The sequence below is a fragment of the Geotrypetes seraphini genome, chromosome 3 (genome assembly GCF_902459505.1).
Source record: "Geotrypetes seraphini chromosome 3, aGeoSer1.1, whole genome shotgun sequence".
NCBI lineage: Eukaryota > Metazoa > Chordata > Amphibia > Gymnophiona > Dermophiidae > Geotrypetes > Geotrypetes seraphini.
In genome coordinates this window covers 396,090,186-396,106,321 of record NC_047086.1, presented here as the reverse complement: position 1 = coordinate 396,106,321, position 16,136 = coordinate 396,090,186, and the positions used below count along the sequence as shown (strand labels likewise).

The window sequence follows — 16,136 nt, the reverse complement described above, 5'->3', positions numbered from 1 at the left end:
AGGTGATGGGGAAAGCTAGAAGGATGCTAGGTTGCATAGTGAGAGGTATGGCCAATAGGAAAAAGGAGGTATTGATGTCCCTGTATAAGAGTCACCAGAATATTGTGTACAATTCTGGAGGTCGCACCTTCAAAAAGTTATTAAAAGGATGCAGTTGGTCCAGAGGAAGGCTACTAAAATATTGTGTGGTCTTCATCATAAGGCATACAGGAATAGACTTAAAGATCTCAATCTGTATACTTTGGAGGAAAGGTGGGAGAGGGGAGATATGATATGGACATTTAAATACCTACGTAATGTAAATGCGCATGAGTCGAGTCTCTTTTATTTGAAAGGAAACTCTGCAATGAGAGGGCATAGGACGAAGTGAAGAGGTGATAGGCTCCGGAGTAATCTAAGGAAATACTTTTTTACAGAAAGGGTGGCAGATGCGTGGAACAGTCTCCCAACAGAGGTGGTGGAGACAGAGACTGTGTCTGAATTCAAAAGGGTCTGGGAAAGAGTTAATGGTTGCTGTGGATGGGCAGACTAGACGGGCCATTTGGCCTTTATCTGCCATCATGTTTCTATGTGTCTATTTACTAGAAGGAAGATTATCAAGGTAAGTACCTAATCCTCCCTAAGGTCAAGGAAGGTGTGGCTCACCGGTAGAGCTGCTACCTCTGTACCCAGAGGTTGTGAGATCAAATCCCAGTGCTGATCCTGGGCAGTCACTTAATCTTCCAGTGCCCACCGCTTTGAATGTCAAAGCTTCATAATGGCAGTATACAAATCCCCATTACCCTTCCCCTTAAACAACAGGAGAACAAAATGTTACTGGCTTATTTGAAAACCTAATGTCCTGTGATCAAAAAAGTATAATTATAAAGTTAAAGAGTTATGGATTTGAGATATTACCTCTTTTTGGTACAACCGAAGCAGTTACATTTATTATATACAGGTACTTTATCTGTTCCTAAGTTTTTGTGTTTGGGGCAACGGAGGGTTAAGTGAATAGCCCAGGATTGCAAGAAACCACAGTAGAAATAGGGCCCAATTCCCCAGGTCATCAACCCACTAAACTAACCATTAGCTGTGCAATAACAATCTGTTCTGTGCTTTGGAGTCTACCCTTCCTGATTGTTGAAGAAATGCAACAAAGTTAAATAAAGGAAAGAAAATTCTTCACCTTTTCGTCGTGCAATGAACTCAAACTTGGCAGGTATCAGTGTGTCTAGGCTGATGTTGAGCACATCCAGCCCAGCCTCCTTCAGTCGTGGCAACTGCTTTGTAAGGTTAATGCCATTGGTTGTGATGGCGATGGTTTTGAGCCCTTCCAGCTTCCGCAGTTCACCTGAGAAAAAGAGCAAAAGGACAACTATTATAATCACAGAAATAAAGCTGAGATTGAAAGAATATCACAGGATCCAGGAGTCTCCTTATTCCCTCCTTTTAAAATTTTTATTTAGATCAGAGATTCCAAAATACCTCCAGGATTTACTCATCAGGAATATAATTCATTTATCACATGATCCCAAACACCCTTTACAAAATATTTATTATTATTATTACCAGTGGAGTTGTAAGAAGGGGGGGGGGGCACTGCCCCGGGCGCCGTCTTGGTAAGGGGACTGGCACCTCTCCACTCCCCATGCCACACTTGTACCCACCTTACCTCTTTAATCTTCACCAGCACGAGCAACTACTCTGGCTGGCTGCTCGTGCCAACCTGGTTTCCTCTGAAATCACTTCTGGGTCACAAGGCAAGGAAGTGAAGTCAGAGGGAAAGCCAACGCTGGTGCGAGCAATAGGCTGGAGAAGCTCCTTGCACTGGCGAAGATTTAAAGACGTGCGCATTTTCCTACCTATTTGGTCACCTTAACATCATATCATATTATCACACCCAAGTCAAGCTCCTCTTTTGTGCACAAAATTTCTTCACCCCTAAACTGTACCGTTCCCTCATTTATTTTCCACCCAAACACAAGACCGTGCATTACTTAGCATTAAATCTTAGCTGCCAAATTCCAGACTATTCTTCGCTAAGTCCTTCCTCATATTACCCATGTCAAAGCTCTGCAAATCTCAATAGTTCTGAAATGGGATACAGATATAGCCATGACTCACATTCTGAGCTGTGACATAACCATTGAGAATCAGCCCTGTCCAGGCATAAGTGACAAGGATGCAATCTGCCAGCCAACTGGACAAAGTGTGTTTCTGATTCGATCCAAAATCGCTAATAATTTACCTAATATCATTAATCTATCCAGCCCTCCAGAAAATGAGGTTATTACATCCACGAATCAAACACTTCGTGCTACTCTATCTAATTTTATCCCTCCATCATTAAAAGCCATCGAAAATAACTTACATCATATGAATACTAAAGGCTCTATCCTAGATCCTATCCCTCCATTTTTCCTGAAACGACACTTTACAGTTTTTGGATCATATATCCTTCAAATAATTCACACTTGTTTATCTACAGCCAATGTTCCATCAGACTGGAAACACTCAATCATAAACCCAATCATCAAAGACCAAAAAATAATCTTGATAAATGTTCTAACTATCGACCAATAGCAAATCTTCCATTCCTATGTAAATTAACTGAAAAAACTGTCTTTCAACAATTGACGGACTTCGTTGACAAAACACATGTACTCCACCCCAACCAAACTGGTTTCCGTATCAACCATTCTACAGAGTACTCATTACTTGGTCTAACTACATCCATAAATTATTATTTAGATCACCATAAATCCGTTCTCCTAATCTCCTTGGATCTTGCTGCAGCTTTCGATACCATCGACCATTATCTTTTATTACAACGTCTTGAATCCATAGGCGTAGCCGATCATGCCCTTGAATGGTTCCGCTCCTATTTCTCCGATAGATCCTACACAGTACAATTCAACACAACAAAATCAAATCCTTACCACTCTAACTTCGGAATCCCACAAGGCTCTATTTTATCGCCTTTATTATTTAATATCTACTTGGCTCCACTTCTGACTCTTTGTCAATCAATAGGGTTTACAGTATACGCTTATGCCGACGACCTACAAATTCTACACCCCATTGACCCAACCAATCATTCTGAGATTCAGGCAATTAATCAAAAATTAAGTAAAATTCACGACTGGCTAAACATCAATAAATTATCACTGAGCATCTCAAAAACTAATACCCTCCTATTCCCAGGAAAAGAGGGAGCGCAACTAATTTCCCCAATCATTATTGATAACATTCCACTATCATCAGTCACTACTATAAAAATTTTAGGTGTTCTCATAGACAATAAATTAACATTTCGACCTCAAATAAGCGCCTTAGTTAAAAATTGTTTTTATAAAATGAGAATGATCCGATCATTAGTCCCCCTTCTCGACATTAGTTCTCTCAATATTCTGATACATTCACTCGTTATATCGAAATTAGATTACTGTAACTCACTTTTAAAAGGAATATATCACAAAGACTTAAAACGTTTGCAGTTGATTCAAAATACTGCTATTAAGATAATTTCAGGAGCAAAGAAGTATGATCACGTAACCCCTCTTCTTCAAAATGCCCATTGGTTGCCAGTCTCACAAAGAGTAACATATAAAATCGCCCTTTTAACATTCGGAACTCTGCAGTCAAATGCCCCAGCCTTCATAGACAGATTACTGATTCCATACGACCCACCAAGATCCTTAAGGTCCATATCTCAATTTAACCTCAACATTCCTTCCCTAAAAAATATCGGCACACGCCGTACCTCAATTTTTTCAGTTACAGCCCCTACAATCTGGAACACTCTTCCACTACATTTAAAAATGGAAAAAAACTTAAAAAAATTTAAAAGTAACTTAAAATGCTTCCTTTTTAACGAAGCTTTTAACTGAAAAAAAAAAAAAAAAAAAAAGGCACATTTCAGAGATTAAATAATTAATACTTGTTTTTAATTTATACCCTTCCCCTAATTCCTTTTGTGTTTACCTTAAATGTTTCTTATTTTTATTTCATCAATTGTATTTCTTACCCCCTTTACCAATCGTGTCTATTGCATGCCTGTCTATAATTACCTAATACGTCAGTCATGTTGATCTTAAAAGTTTGTATTAAATGTTTTATTTACTTTTTTCTGTAAAGTTATTTTTATTCTGTACAACGCTTTGAAGAAACGAAAAAGCGTTTAATCAAAAATTGAATAAACTATATAAACTATAAACTATAAACTCATGGCTGCCCCTCTCTTCCTGTCCGAATCAAAAAACAAAACGTTGGGTGGACTCTCTATGGGTTTTAGTCCACTTCAGAGCTTGCTTGCAGTTCATAGTGTGCAATATGCTTTCATCCGGATGGGCATACAGTTTCCAGAAAAAAATTGGCAGGACAACTCATTGGATAAGATAACACTGACACTAGCTTAGGAAGGAATTTAGGATAAATGCAGAGGGGGGAAGAGTGTGGCCTAGTGGTTAAAACTACAGCCTCAGCACCTTGAGGCAGTGGGATCAAACCCACGCTGCTCCCTATGACCCTGGGCAAGTCACCTAATCCCACCATTGCTCCAGGTGAATTAGATAGATTGTGAGCCTGCCAGGACAGACAGGAAAAAATGCTCAAGTACCTGAATAAATTCATGTAAACTGTTCTGAGCTCCCTTGGGAGAACAGTATGGAAAACTAAATAAATAAATAAAAGTTATGACTTTGAATGATTTACATCCAGATTCTCTGCTATATGCCATCAAGAATCCTTCAATGGGTGGCCTTCTTAATATTTATTATAAAAACACATCAGCATAGAATTATTTTATTATCTTTTACACTAAACCTATAATCTGAATGGAAGATTATTAGGTTTCTTCCTTCAATAATCTTCTTTCTGTTAATCCCTGTAGTTGTTCAATCCTAATCCGTAATCCAAGAGTTGCAGAAATCAAAACACTTTTCTGAGCACATGCTCCACCCCCTTAGCCTGAGAGCTAGCAAACATATCCAGTTAAGTCCCAAAGCCAAGTAACATACCTGAACAAATTCATGACAAAGGGATACGGGGAAAGATCCCCAGCAACACAAACAAATTCTGAACTGGCCTGCTCTGCAAAACATGAAACAAGTAATAAACAGGCACAAAGGCAATCCCAGCAAAACATCGAGGAACAAGGCAGAACTAACCTGCTGCATTCAACGAGCACCCACATGAGACAGCTTTCAATAAATCATACTCACAGAAGTGGAAAACTGCACACAGGATCCCTGCAACTGGCTGGAAAGACGCCAAGCCTGCAAGGAAAACAACTGAGGCAGAAAGAAGCAGGCTATTCAACAACTGAGTGCATACAGATAGGGCGGGTCGTTCAGAATCCTACAGGGACTAAGAAACCTAATCTTCCATTCTGTTTGTCTCTTCCGGATTCCATATGCTAGGTGATGCACCAAAGCAATGGTTAACAGCTAGGGAGGGACAGAAGATCCTGCCCACAACACCGAGGTCCCAAAAGCGACATAACGAGTCGCGGGTGATGTAAGTCGCGGAAATGGCTATTCAAATCCATCGAGCAATCGAGGACTTGGACACCAGCCGACTACGGCGAGGTGCAGCAGTCGGAAGAAAAAAGGTGATCAGACAACCTGAAATCATTAGTCTTCTCCAAATAGTGGAGCAAGACTCTCCAATCTTTGCACTAGAGGAAAGGAGAGACAAGGGAGATACGATTCAGACGTTCAAATACTTGAAGGGTATTAACGTAGAACAAAATCTTTTCCAGAGAAAGGAAATGCGGATTGCCGGACTTGATGGACCGAAAGTCTAATCCGGAGATGGCGATTCTTATGTTCTTATATAATTTGAGGTTGAGGGGTGGTAGATTCAAGAGCAATGTTAGGAAATTTTACTTTACGGAGAGGGTGGTGGCTGCCTGGAATGCGCTCCTGCCAGAGATGGTGGAGAGGAAAATGGTGACGGAGTTCAAAGAAGCATGGGATGAACACAGCGGATCTAGAATCAGAAAATAATATTAAATATTGAATTAAGGCCAGTACTGGGCAGACTTGCATGATTTGTGTCTGTATATGGCCGTTGGGGGAGGATGGGCTGGAGTGAGTTTTGACGGAGATTTCAGCAGTTGGAACCCAAGCACAGTACCGGGTAGAACTTTGGATTCTTGTCCAGAAAAAGCTAAGAAGAAAAAATTTAAAAAATTTAAATTGAATCAGGAAGGGTAGACTGGATGGACTATTCGGGTCTTTATCTGCCGTAATCTACTATGTTACTCTAAACTTGTGGAATGAAACACAGGCAAACGAATCTTGATACCACTTTTGGCAGAAAGGAAAGTACAGTACAGAGGACAACTCCTGCATCCGTAATATGGAGAAGGGGTTCCCTGCGCAAAAAAGCCTGAAGCACAGGGATTCTTTGAGCGCAAGAGAGTTAATATAACTACATCAGAAAAACTGCGCTTCATCAAGAGCCATGCCAGAAGACCAAAGTGCAGAGGGATCTCCATGGGCACCAGCCCCTGACTGAGAAGATATCGATGAAGAGTGAGTTGGAGTATCTCATCCCACTGAAGATGGACGAGATCTGCAAACCATTAGCAATGAGGCCAGTCTGGAGCTACTAGAATCAACAGGCCAGGATGCGTTGCTATCCAGCGGAGGACCCAACTGACCAGAGGCCATGGAGGGAACACATACAGGAGCACGTGAGCCAGCCATGGCTAAACCAAGGAATCCGGCCCTAGGCTGCTGCGTTGACAAAAAAAGTGCCTGGCCTTCAAGCTCTCTGCTGAAGCCATCAAGTCCATATGGGGCTGACCCCAGCGCCTTAAGATCAGATGGAACATCTGTCATGAGAGGGATTATTCTCCTGGGTCCAGGACCTGTAAGCTGAGGAAAGCAGCCTGAACACTGACAACTCTGGCCACTTGGACTGTACTTTCCTTTCTGCCACTTCCACCCAGCAGAACAGCATGCGAGCCTCCTGGCTCAAGGGAGCGCTGCTTGTGTCCCCTTGATGATTCATGTACGCCATTGCTGAGGCATCATCGGAGAATACTTGCACCAATTTTCTTTTCAGAAGAGACTGGAGAGTGAGGAGCACTAGCTGAATTATTGTTGGAAAATACTTGCACTGTTTTTCTTTCCAGAAGAGACTGGAGAACGAGGAGCGCTAGCTGAATCATCCGAAGCACCAGATGATCGATCAACTGAGTGAGTGGGCAAAAAAATGGCAGATGAGCTTCAATGTGGAGAAATGTAAGGTATTGCACATAGGGAAGGGGAACTCCATGTACAGCTATACGATGGGAGGGAGGGTACTCGGGGGAAGCAGCCAAGAAAAAGATCTGGGGGTATTGGTGGATAACACAATGAAGCAGGCGGCACAATGTGCAGCGGCCTCAAAAAAAGCGAACAGAATGTTGGGCATTATCAAAAAAGGTATCACTACCAGAACAAAAGAAGTTATCCTGCCACTGTATCGAGCAATGGTGCGCCCACATCTGGAATACTGCGTCCAATACTGGTCGCCATACCTCAAGAAGGACATGGCAATACTCGAGAGGGTCCAGAGGAGGGCAACGAGGATGATAAAGGGTATGGAGAACCTTTCATATGCCGAACGGTTGGACAGGCTGGGGCTCTTTACCCTGGAGAAGCGGAGACTGAGAGGGGACATGATAGAAACTTATAAAATCATGAAAGGCATAGAGAAGGTGGAGAGGGACAGATTCTTTAGACTAGCAGGGACAACTAAAACAAGAGGTCATTCAGAAAAACTGAGAGGAGACAGATTCATAACGAATGCAAGGAGGTTCTTCTTCACTCAGAGGGTGGTGGACACCTGGAACGCGCTTCCCGGAGAGGTGATAGGACAGAGTACAATTCTGGGGTTCAAAAAGGGACTGGATGATTTCCTGGAAGCAAAGGGGATAACAGGGTACAGATAGAGGTTTACCTTACAGGACATTGAGCGAATAGGGTATGGATATTTTAGGTTAGGTAGGGAACACTTTCAGGTCATGGACCTGGGGGGCCGCCGCGGGAGCGGACTGCCGGGCACGATGGACCCCTGGTCTGACCCGGCAGAGGCAACGCTTATGTTCTTATGTTCTTAACCAATATTTCGGATGAGGAGACCACTGCCCTTTAATGGAGCAATCCTTGCAGTAATCACCCCAACCCAACAGGCTGGCATCCGTCATAAGAGTCATCCACTTGGAAGTCCGAAGAAGCCAGCCCTGGTAGAAAGCCTCCTCCTGATGTCACCAGCTCAAGCAGCTGAGAGATGGAACCATCCAGGGGAGCGGCATCTGACAGGGATGGTGCTGTGGAGACCACCAAGAGGGTAGGAGCTCCTATAAAGGGCACATGTTGTTCTGGCCCAGAGGACTGCCTCCAAGGCTGCCATTGACCTCAGAACCTGCATACAAAAAGCCAGGCCATGGAAGCCTGAGATCTCTGATCTCAGGAAAGGAACTGGAAAACAAAGATGAAAATATTATAATGCCTTTGTATCGTTCTATAGTGCGGCCAAACCTCGAATACTGTGTGCAATTCTAGTTGTTGCATCTCAAAAAAGATAAAGCGAAATTAGAGGAGGGGACAGAGAAGGGTGATAAAAATGATAAAAGGGATAGGATGACTTCCTTATGAAGAAAAGCTAAGTGACTAGGGTTCTTCAGCCTGGGAAGAGATGGCTCGATAGAGGTCTATAAAATTCTGAGTGGAGTGAAACAAGTAGATATGAATCGCTTGTTTAAAAAAAATACTAGGACTAGGAGGCATGCAGTGAAGCTACTAAGTAGTAGATTTAAAACAAACCAGAGTAAATATTAAACTCTGAAATTCTTTGCCAGAGAATGTGGTGAAAGCAGTTAGCTTAGCAGGATTTTAAAAAGGTTTAGATAATTTCCTACAACAAAAGTCCATAAGCCATTATTAAGATGGCTTGGGAAAATCCACTGCTTATTTCTAGGATAAAATCTGTTTTACTGCTTGGCGGTGGCATACCAAGGGGGGGGGGCGGTCTGCCCTGGGTGCACGCCCAAAGGGGGTGCACAGCCGGCCACCCTCCCTATTCTGCCGCTGCTGCTTTCCTTAACCAGCAGCAGTGGCAGTAAACAGGGGTGTCCGCGGGTGGTTACTCCGGCGTTGTACAGCTTTTGGCTGGCTCCTCGCGCGATCCGCAGCTGCGTCAGAAGCATTCCCTCTGACGTCAGAGAGAAGGCTTCCGACACAGCCGCGGATTGGTGAGGTGTAGATGTCCGCAGCTTTGAGCAGAGAAACCGGCCAGACATGCTGGGCAGGGAAGATAAATGTTGCTGCTGCAGAGGGAAGGGGGGGATGGTAGAAATGCTGCTGCTGCACAGGCAAAGGGGGGAAAGAAATGCTGCACAGGCAAGGGAGGGGAGAGAAATGCTGCACAGGCAAGGGAGGGGAGAGAAATGCTGCTGCTGCACAGGGAAGAGGAGAGAAATGCTGCTGCTGCAGCACCCAATTAGGGAGAGAGGGAAGACAAGGGAGATGAACCAGAGATGCCAAGTCCATGGGAGGGAGGGAAAGGAAAAAAGGAAAGGAGATACCAGACCATGGAAGGGGAGGAAGAGATGCCATGGCATGGGGGGAGGGAATGGAAGGAGATAGAGATACCACACCATGGTGTGGGAATGGGAAGGGAAAGAAGGAAAGGAGAAGAGAGAGAGAGATGCCAAAACAAAGGGGAGGAGGTGGAGACAGAAAAATGTAGAGAGGGTGAAGCTGAAATGAATCATGTGCAAAGGAGAGAAGGGACCCCGGATATACAGTTTATTGAAGGGACATAGAAAGAGGGAAGATGCCATATGGAAGAGAAAGAGGGTATGACCAGTAGATGGAAAGGGCAGAGAGGGCAGATGCTGCATGGAAGGGAGAGAGCAAAGAGAAGATGATTAAAGCAGAAACGACAAAAGGTAGAAAGATTTTTTGTTGCTTTACTTAGAATCAAGTAGTATATGTAACTGTATTGATAAAAGTTTATAAATAGGGAATGGAAATAAGGCAACTTTTGGGACTAAACCCCTTTCCTCAGGACAGGATACCATAACAGTCAGTATACTGTACTGTTCTTAAGAAAGATTTGGCCTCTGAAAGCTAATTGAAAAATGGATTAGTCCAATAAAATGGTATTTTCTATTTCTCATTATTTGTTTATTTTTATTTGTTAATTTGTAAAGTGGTGATTGTTATGTATCAGTTTTTTCAAATTTACATCTACTGTCTTATATTTGCACAGTATTAGGGGACACGTGTCACTGTTTTTGTGGTGTTGTGGTGCTGCATTGTATGCAGAGTCTGGTTTCTTGGCGGTTCAGTTTAACTTTTGTCTACATATTTATATTTTTTAGTTTGTGATTATTCCATATTGGGCGAGGGTGTATCTCTGTTCTGTGTGTATGAAAAGGACATAGTTTCCAGTTGGATTGACTGTGCAGGATCAATTGACTGTGCGGGATCTGGCTTGCTTAGTTTTACAATGTAAGTGTTGATGTTCTAGTGCTCACTACAGTGTTTAAGATGCTGCCTTTTCCTAGGTACACTCTTGTTGTGCGATATGTGGATTGTTACTAAAAATCAAATTTTTGATTTAGATGGGGGGGTGTCAAAAAAATGATGGGCCCCAGGTGTCACATATGCTAGGTACACCACTGCTGCTTGGGATCTTGTGAACAGGTACTTGTGAACTGGGTTGGCCAGTACTGGAAACAGGATACTGGGCATGATGGACCTTTGATCTGTCCCAGTATGGCAACTCAATGTTCTTATGTATATCAGTTTTCAGAGGTATAGTCCAGGCTGGCTGGAATATACAACAACAATGCAAGGGGGCCGCTGAAAAGTTCTCAGCCCAACCAATAAAGCTGGAGCAGTCTCCATCCACGGCTATACACTTAGTCTAGTGATTATATACTTTTTTCATTCCTTCTGAAAAATACAGAATAAAAAAATCGAAAGAAAAAAAAAAAATCACTGGACTAAGGCCCAAATTCTGTAACCAGCGCCTAAAGTTAGGCACCCATTTCGGAGGCGCCCAACTAAATAGGCGCCTATCTAAATTGAATAACAAGCTCAATTAAGCTTTTTAATCAGCATTGATTGAAACATAGGCACCTATCAAGAAAGCGCGATTCTGCAACAAGGCGCCTCTAAAAATTTAGGCAGTCTTCAAAAAAATAGGCGCTATGCATGTTAGGCGCCTTGCTGCAGAATCACTGTTCTTATTTATTTATTTATTTATTGAATTTTCTATACCGTTTTTCCCAGGAGAGCTCAGAACGGTTTACATGAATTTATTCAGGTCCTCAAGCATTTTTCCCTGTCTGTCCCGGAAGGCTCACAATCTAGCTAATGGACCTGGGGCAAGGGGGGGATTAAGTGACTTGCCCAGGGTCATAAGGAGCAGCGTGGGTTTGAACCCACAACACGAGGGTGCTGAGGCTTTAGCTTTAACCACTGCGCCACACTCTTAAGCGCTAAGTTAGGCGTCAAACTTTTAGTTGTGCCTAGAGCTGGCCTATTTCTTGGGCGCCTTCAAAATAGGTTCCGCTCAGCTTGATTCATTAAACGGCACCCGATTTGACTTGAATCGTGCTGAGCAGTGCAGTGAACTTTTGGGCACTTTGCCCTTAAGCCTTTGATGGAGTCTGCCCCAACTTTGTTGGATGGGCTGAGAACTTTTCAGTGGCCCCTCGTGAGGACTAATCACATATAAGACCAAAGGAAACATTAACAATGTCCGAGAAGTCAGGCACAGCTATGTTGACCATCCAGAGAGCAGCACTGCAGGTGCTTATGAAAGAGAGGCAGTCTACCCTAGTGGTTAAAGAAGACTGTCAAGCAGCCTGGCAGGTGGGAGGGTGGGAGGAGAATACAAAAGTATCCTCACAGGCCACAAATTATAAATTCAGGGAAATGCTGCTCTGGGCTTCTCTGGCCCAAAACCCAACTTAATAAACCACTATAGAGATAAAGAAGAAATAGTTGCAGAATGTAGATCTGAACATTTTATTTCTCCTTGAACTTTTTTTTTTTTTTAAATCTTTATTGATTTTCTAAAGTTAACAAAAATGCAGTACAGTATCTATACAAATAATATTAATCATATATGCATTTCTAATCAATCACAATCCCTTCAACAACAATTAAAAAGACTCCCACTTTAATTTTTGGTGGAATTCATTATGCCACATATACAGAATGGAAAGATCAATAGCGATACAAAATGGAAATTATAATAATTTTGTTAAAATATGGGAGCCATTAACATATTTTTGTCATGATTAAATGCCATTTTCCTATTAGTCAGACATCATATATAATAGGAGGGGGGAGGGATACAAATATAGGTTTCTTTACATGAATGAAGGGCTTTGAGGGAGGGTGGGGAGAGGGTTACATTTATATGTTTAGATTATAATGATAAGATATGCAAATGCCTTGATTCATTGTGTTTATTATGATTATTGTACACTTGATGAAAGATTTTTAAAATGAATAAAGAATTTTTAAAAAAAACGGCACCCAATTTTACTTGAATCGTGCTGCCAACCAATATTTCACAAGGGAATGAAACCATGACAGAAATACCCCCCCCCTCCTATCCCTTGCCGCGATAAGTATAGCTGCAGCGTCTACTCTAACCCGATTCTGTAACCGGCGTCTGTAACATGGACACCGGTTACAGAATCGGGGTTAAGTGTAGGCCCGATTCTGTATAAGGCACCTCTCCTGGGCTGTCCTATACAGAATCCGGGCCTAACTGTCCTTTTAAGGACCAAAACAAAGATTTATAGCTTTTTACCCTCACCTATTGCTTTTCCCTCTTACTGTGCTTTTTTCTTTAAAGATTGTAGTTCTTGCCCTTTTCCCATTTGTGTGAAGTAAGTTCATATGTCTTGTTATGTGTCTTATTAACTTACCCTGGTCTTGTTTAGTATTTCTAATTTTAATCTGTTTTTATGGAATTTTTTACATTGTACACCGCGTAGAAATTTGATTAAGCGGTATAAAATTTTTTAAATAAACTTGAAATTTGTTATACTTGGATTGCTTTCTGCTACTTATGTTCACTACTTATAACGTTATTCATATATTATAATAAGTACTAATTTCTGGAAACGTAATTGCCATGATGTTTTTATGAATGGAGATCAAACTGTGCAAACAAATAAATGTAAACATACTCACCCACAATGTTAACAACATCCGGCCGGATGAGGGGCTCTCCACCAGTTAGTCTGATTTTATCCACCCCTTCTTTTACAAAGAGCTTGGAAAGAGTGATTATCTCCTTAGTGGTGAGGAGATCTGACTTGGGTGTCAACTGAACACCCTCCTCTGGCATACAGTACTGACCTGAAATAATATGCACATTAGAAACTCTTACAGAAAAAGGGCAGGAATCAAGGTAAATCCAAAATTATGGCATTTGCCCCATCATTCTGCATTGCTCAACACAGCAAATTACCATATTTTCACGCATATAACGCGCGCGTTATACACGATTTTACAAACCGTGTATAACCATGCGCGTTATATTCGTGAGCATGTTATCCCCTTTTTTTTTACATAGTTCCCCCCGACGTCCGATTCACCCCCCCCTCCACAGGACCGCTCGCACCCGCACCCCGAAGGACCGCTCGCGCTCGATCCCGCACCCGCACCCCCACCCCGAAGGACCACTTGCACCCCCCACAGCCTGACGTCAGAGAAAGGGCGGGACCGCCGGAAGAGGAAGCAGCAGGATGACGGTAGGAAACTTCTACATGATGGGGGGGGAGGCTGTGGGGATGCGAGCGGTCCTGCGGGGGGGGGGTGTGAATCGGACATCGGGGGGGGGGGCATCAGGCTTTCAGGGTGGGGACAGGACTTCAAGGGGGAGAGGAGATTCGGGGTGGGCTAAAGGAGAGTCGGGCTGACCAGAGGAGAGTCGGGGCGGGCTAAAGGAGAGTCGGGGAGCGACGGGAGAGTCGGGGCGGCATGCGCGGTATACAGGTGTGCGCGGTATATAAAAATTTATTTACATAAATTGCAGTTCCCCGCGCGCTATACCTGTGTGCGCGTTTTACACGGGTGCGCGGTATATGAGTGAAAATACGGTAGTTATGCTGAAATGGTGGCAGCTCACTTCCTCTGATTGACTTCATAATGGGTTCAGATAAGTACACAACAATGGAAATCTTATCTTTCTGGAGCAAATAACAGAAAAGTAAGACTGAATAAAATCAAGCCAGGAATGAAGAGGAGATCTGTCATATCTAGCAGTAAGCACTCCTTAGCTCTAACCCTAGTCAACAACAAATGTGACCTCAAGCAAATCTTCATCCCCATATGCCTCACAAAGCTGTGTGAGCGAAGAATGCATAAGAAAATAAAAATACAAAGAGACTCAAATTTTATATGCTCTCCATAGCTCAAGCTAAAAAAATTACTGTAGCTTGTCCCATCAGATAATGGCCATCATTCTGCCAAACGACTCCAACTAGAACATACGAGTATTACAATTTTCCTTCCTGCACATGTTGAGGGTGAAAATGTAACTTATTTTGAGTGTGCAAAAATTACTTAGGCAATACAGTATGGCTTTGATATCTCTTTTTCTGAGCAAGCTATTAATAACAGACATCATCTCTACTGAAACTCTACCACCATTTATAATCAAACACAGGTTTTCTTCATTACTGTAGAACATTAAGCATGTCTAAACTATGAGCCTAGACTACAAAAGTTCTTTAACCAATAAGTGAGCAAATAAACTAAAGATCACAGAGCAAGATACACAGACCATCACATATGAAAATGAGGTTTCCTCAAAAAAGAGACTTTTAAGTACAAGTCACCAGTATATCTTTGGATCCCTTGCTAGCAGGTACTTACATCTCAGGTTGCATTTCTCTGTTAAGGATATCCGTAAATAGTTGTGCTGGCGTCCAAAGCTGTCAGTTAAGAAAGCTGAAAACGGTAAATGTTGTCCATTGAAAAATGGCTTCCTTTCTGTCCCAGTTAACTCCTGCAAGAAAAGAAGACAGTGGTGAAATAAGACGGCCATCTAATGTAGGAGGGAGGGTGTGGATTACCAAGGTCAAACTCTTTTGCTGCTTCTAGATCAAAAGCCCAAGTTCAGTTTCAATTATGCTCTGAATTCAGCCTCATATGCAGAGTACTGGAACCTTTACTTAACAAGTTATATAAGAGATCTAAGATAGCAGCTAAAACAGTTTCCATGCTGTACAAAGGGCGAAAAGCCTGACAAACTCATGTAAAAGTGAATGACGTTCCATCAGGTCATCTCTACTTAATTTACAGGTATCTCTAAATGGTTAGGTATCTTGGAATCCAAGACTGTAAATTTAAAACTGTCTTGGGGAATGATAGCCAGGCCACCTCCTCTTTGTGACTATGACATAAGGGAATGATTATAAATCCCGGATGTAGCAAATCTCCAATTATAGGGTCATCACTAGAAAGTAGCTACATTTCAGAAATAAAAAGACAAACAAGTTATTTAGTAAATATTAGATCTCTAGCCACATGGGCCTTATTCCTTACAGATCTCATATTGAGATAAGCACAGGGTATAATTAATAGACTAGTGCAAGTCTCTGAGTTCTGTAGTATTACAGATTTTAACACTTTGTTCCTTTTTTTGATGAGCTCGGGTGTGGTAACTACAAATGGGATATAGGTCTACTGGTTAATCTGGGAATATGGAATGGAAGAAAGATTTAATCCAAGACATTCGCAAAATCGTTATGAAAAATGGAAGTGCTATTGCTAGGAGATTTCAGTTCATTGGATGCTGATTGGGACATCACATTGCAGTTTCATCTAGATGCAAGGGAAATTTGTGTTTTCTGTCTGATTAGAAATAACCCCAGCCCTTGAGCGGCCCTTAGCAGCCAGGGGGTACTGGGAGCTCTTCTGCACAATTCAGGAAGTTACGCCTCTCCCCTTCCTTATTCAACTTCTCCAAATCCTCATCAAAAAGCCACCATCCCTGAAAGGACAACTGACTGAGTTTAGTTGTATTTGCTGCCCAATGCTCAAGGAGGAAAGAGAAAACCAGGTCATACAGGACATCAGTTTAGGCAGCAGTCCCCAATTCCAGACGAGACACTTCAG

General features: G+C 42.4%; 1 protein-coding gene across 3 annotated transcripts in view; it reads right to left on the bottom strand.

Moving 5' to 3' along the window:
- The window catches only part of MOCS1 (molybdenum cofactor synthesis 1), a 98,241-nt gene that overhangs the window by 59,482 nt on the left and 22,623 nt on the right, over positions 1–16,136 (bottom strand). For 2 of the 3 annotated variants that reach the window (XM_033936605.1, XM_033936607.1), the window contains exons 2-4: positions 14,892–15,024; positions 13,203–13,370; positions 1,169–1,333 (exon numbers count right to left, since the gene is read on the bottom strand). In XM_033936605.1, coding sequence (XP_033792496.1) covers positions 1,169–1,333; positions 13,203–13,370; positions 14,892–15,024 — 466 coding nt within the window. The remainder of the gene's footprint in view (positions 1–1,168; positions 1,334–13,202; positions 13,371–14,891; positions 15,025–16,136) is intronic. The other variant, XM_033936606.1, reaches the window with a different exon arrangement.